The 2,980-nt window shown below is 33.2% G+C and overlaps 1 protein-coding gene across 1 annotated transcript; it reads right to left on the reverse strand.

Annotated features, from left to right (window-relative positions):
- Positions 1-719: 719 nt before the first annotated feature.
- LOC113369386 lies at positions 720-2,337 on the reverse strand. The gene is made up of 3 exons (XM_026610147.1): positions 2,253-2,337; positions 2,011-2,136; positions 720-1,102 (listed from the first exon to the last, which is right to left on the reverse strand). Exons 1-3 carry the CDS (start codon positions 2,335-2,337, stop codon positions 720-722), a joined length of 594 nt encoding a protein of 197 aa, XP_026465932.1.
- Between the last annotated feature and the right edge of the window lie 643 nt (positions 2,338-2,980).

Genomic DNA, 2,980 nt, shown 5'->3' on the forward strand with positions numbered 1-2,980 from the left:
AAGCATTTTCTATTTTTGTTGAGCTCTTTGATCTTATTTTTTCTTTGTCTTTCTTCTTCTTCCATTTCTATAAGTTTTTTCTCGGGTGTGTCCGTCAATATTCTAGTTTTTCCCTTATTCCGTTTCATACCCTGCAATTTCCTGGGGCCGGCCTTCGGATACGGTCTTACTACATCAGGTGTTACATTGACAGTGCCACTAATTTGACTTGTACAGGGAGATTCCAGTTGAGATGGCCCAATGACTTCCACATTTGAACTTGTACGATCCTCTAGACTCTGATTTTCCCCTGTTGAAGGCTGTTCAGTGACAGGTTGGTCTGAAATAGATTGTTCTGAAGGAACATTACCCTCTTCCGACAAGCAGCGATCAGTTATAAAAGAACAAGCGAAATCTTCATCGGAGAAAATATTTGAATTCAATGGCCATATGCCAGATTTTTCAAATCCATTTTGAATATTCTGCAACTTGAATGCTAGTGGAATGGCTTTTGCTGCTAATTTTGGTATTTCATAAATTGTTACTGTTTTGGCCGAATTGCTTACCATCCAATCTGTTACAGCAGTGTTATAATAAGTTTTCAGTGGTCCATAGACAGTCAGGTCTAGAGGTTGCAGTTTATGGCTGCAGTGTGGTGGGATAGTCATTAAAACAATGCCTGATTGTTTGCAAAAATCGAAAACTGGTACTGAAATATGGCTCTCATGATTGTCCAGCAGCTAAAGAACTGGCGATGAAGGCGTTGGTTTTGCGTGTTTGGCGAAATGGTGAATATATTTTAAAAAATTTGGTGATGTCATCCACCCTGAAGGATGTGCTGCTCCATCTGAACCAACAGGGGCATCATTTAGCATATATGTTTTGAAATTAACCCGTGGGAATATGAAAAATGGTGGTATTGAGTTACCCAATGCATTAATACCGCAGCAAACCGTTACAAGCGTCCCTCTTTCAGCTGACGTTACTTGCCCAACTTGCTTAGTGCCTCTGAGAGCAATCACTTTCTGCGTTCGTTGCACCGTTGATAATCCAGTTTCGTCTATATTGTAAATAGACTCAGGGCCGAAGCGATGCCGTTCATACACAGTTTTAAGATTTAAACCTGATGATAATTTTATAATGAAGTTATCATTATTATAATTTATAATATGATCATATTCATGAACACTAAAAATGTAGAATTTTTTGCTATTATATTTAATTGATGCTAAGTAAGAGTCAATGATTATGTCATCTAACCACTCATTTCCATACAAAGTGAAAAAATTATCAATTTAATGGCATATTTACCAAAAAATCCTATAGTATACGATTTATCCCTATTATACATGAAGGGTTTCATATAGAAATGAAAATTCTTTGCTACATTATTGTTAGGGCACAAACCTATTTTTAGTTCTGTACTAGAGTCAGCAGAGTTGTTTGAGTCCAGGCAAAAATTGACCGGATTATTAGATTTTTTGTTTCATATTTCCTTTGCATCTCTACTGTCGTGGTGTTATGGTGCTCATTTAATTTTTCAGTTACTTTATTTACTGTGTTGCTTCTTTTCATTTTTTAATATTGTTTTCCATGCTTAACTTCTTCTGACTTGCATTTCTTCTTTTTTTCTAATATAACTTTCGTTGCTTTTCTCAGGATTAAGTTTCTATGTTACAGGGCGTTTATTTATTAAATCATTATTATAAAACGTCAACAAATTTTTAATTGTATTTATGAAATGTGACTGTTTCATATATTTATAACCATGGCAGATATTGTTCTTTAATTTATTGAAAAATAGTTCGACAGCAGCATTTGAATAGAAATGTTTTCTGTCATTATCTAGCATTAGACCTGACCACAAAGGTATAATTGGAATATACCTGTTCATTACATAATTTAAGAAACCTGGAAAGCAAAAACGATTAGTAAGTGTTTCTTTCGGCATAATCTTTTCGGCTTTGCATTTAATATGAAGGAAATTTTTATAAAATACACTATTTCGTAAAAGATCTTGACATTGTTCACGATCATTTGTTATTTCTGAAACATCAGTATCAGTCAAGATTGTCTTGTTTGATACTGAGTCATTATTTTCTAACAGATTTATTTCCTTGATCGCTAAATCTATTAGTACATTATGATATTTGCTACCTAAAATCCACACAATATGAGTGAATTTTTCGAGCATGGTTTAAATCTCTACATCTTTCACCTAAAAGAAAAATAATTGATCTTACAGATAACGATATTATTTCCTGATTACCTACCAGTATACAGTACTCTATCTGCATTATTTTGCAAATACCCTTTTAATACATCACATGCTTCATGACTTACTGCTACCGTAATCATCTTTAAAAGGCCACATAAAATTTGCTTTTTCGGTGGTATTGTCAATTCCCGTAACATCATAAGGATTCAATATTGTTGTCGGGGTGGAAGTCATTTTTCTTCTTTTCTTTATACTTTGCCTGACGCATGCAAACTTGTGAAGGTAAATTGTATACTTTACCGAAATTTTCATATGATTCAGGAAATTCTGCTATCATATCTTTGAACTGCTCGAGACGATATGCTGCTGGTTTTTGATGTTTAAGTTTTGTTTTTAAATCATCTCTATCTTTTTCTCTTAGTTGCCTACACCTAAGAATTGGATTAGTTTCTGTACCATGATTAAGTATACCTTCAGGTATGATTAAAATTTCTTTATTCATTTTTGATGAGGATCAAATTTAATGTGAGCATTAAATATCATGCAATTTCCAACATCCTTTTCCTCCTTTTGATTTCGATTCTTGGGACAATAAGCTTTAATATGAGCACATTTGAGTGAAAGAACTCTATCTTAATACTGCTTCTGATTCAATCTTCATTGAACGCACTGAATTTTTATCGTACTAATTACCTTAAATTAATAATATGATTAAATCTCAATTATTATTGAAAATTATCAAATACGCACCAATTGATACGTTACAGTGAATTTTCAAATTCT

The sequence above is a fragment of the Ctenocephalides felis genome, unplaced genomic scaffold (assembly GCF_003426905.1).
Source record: "Ctenocephalides felis isolate EL2017-DRISC unplaced genomic scaffold, ASM342690v1 CF-g0.4_SCAFFOLD_01291, whole genome shotgun sequence".
NCBI classification, from domain to species: Eukaryota; Metazoa; Arthropoda; class Insecta; order Siphonaptera; family Pulicidae; genus Ctenocephalides; species Ctenocephalides felis.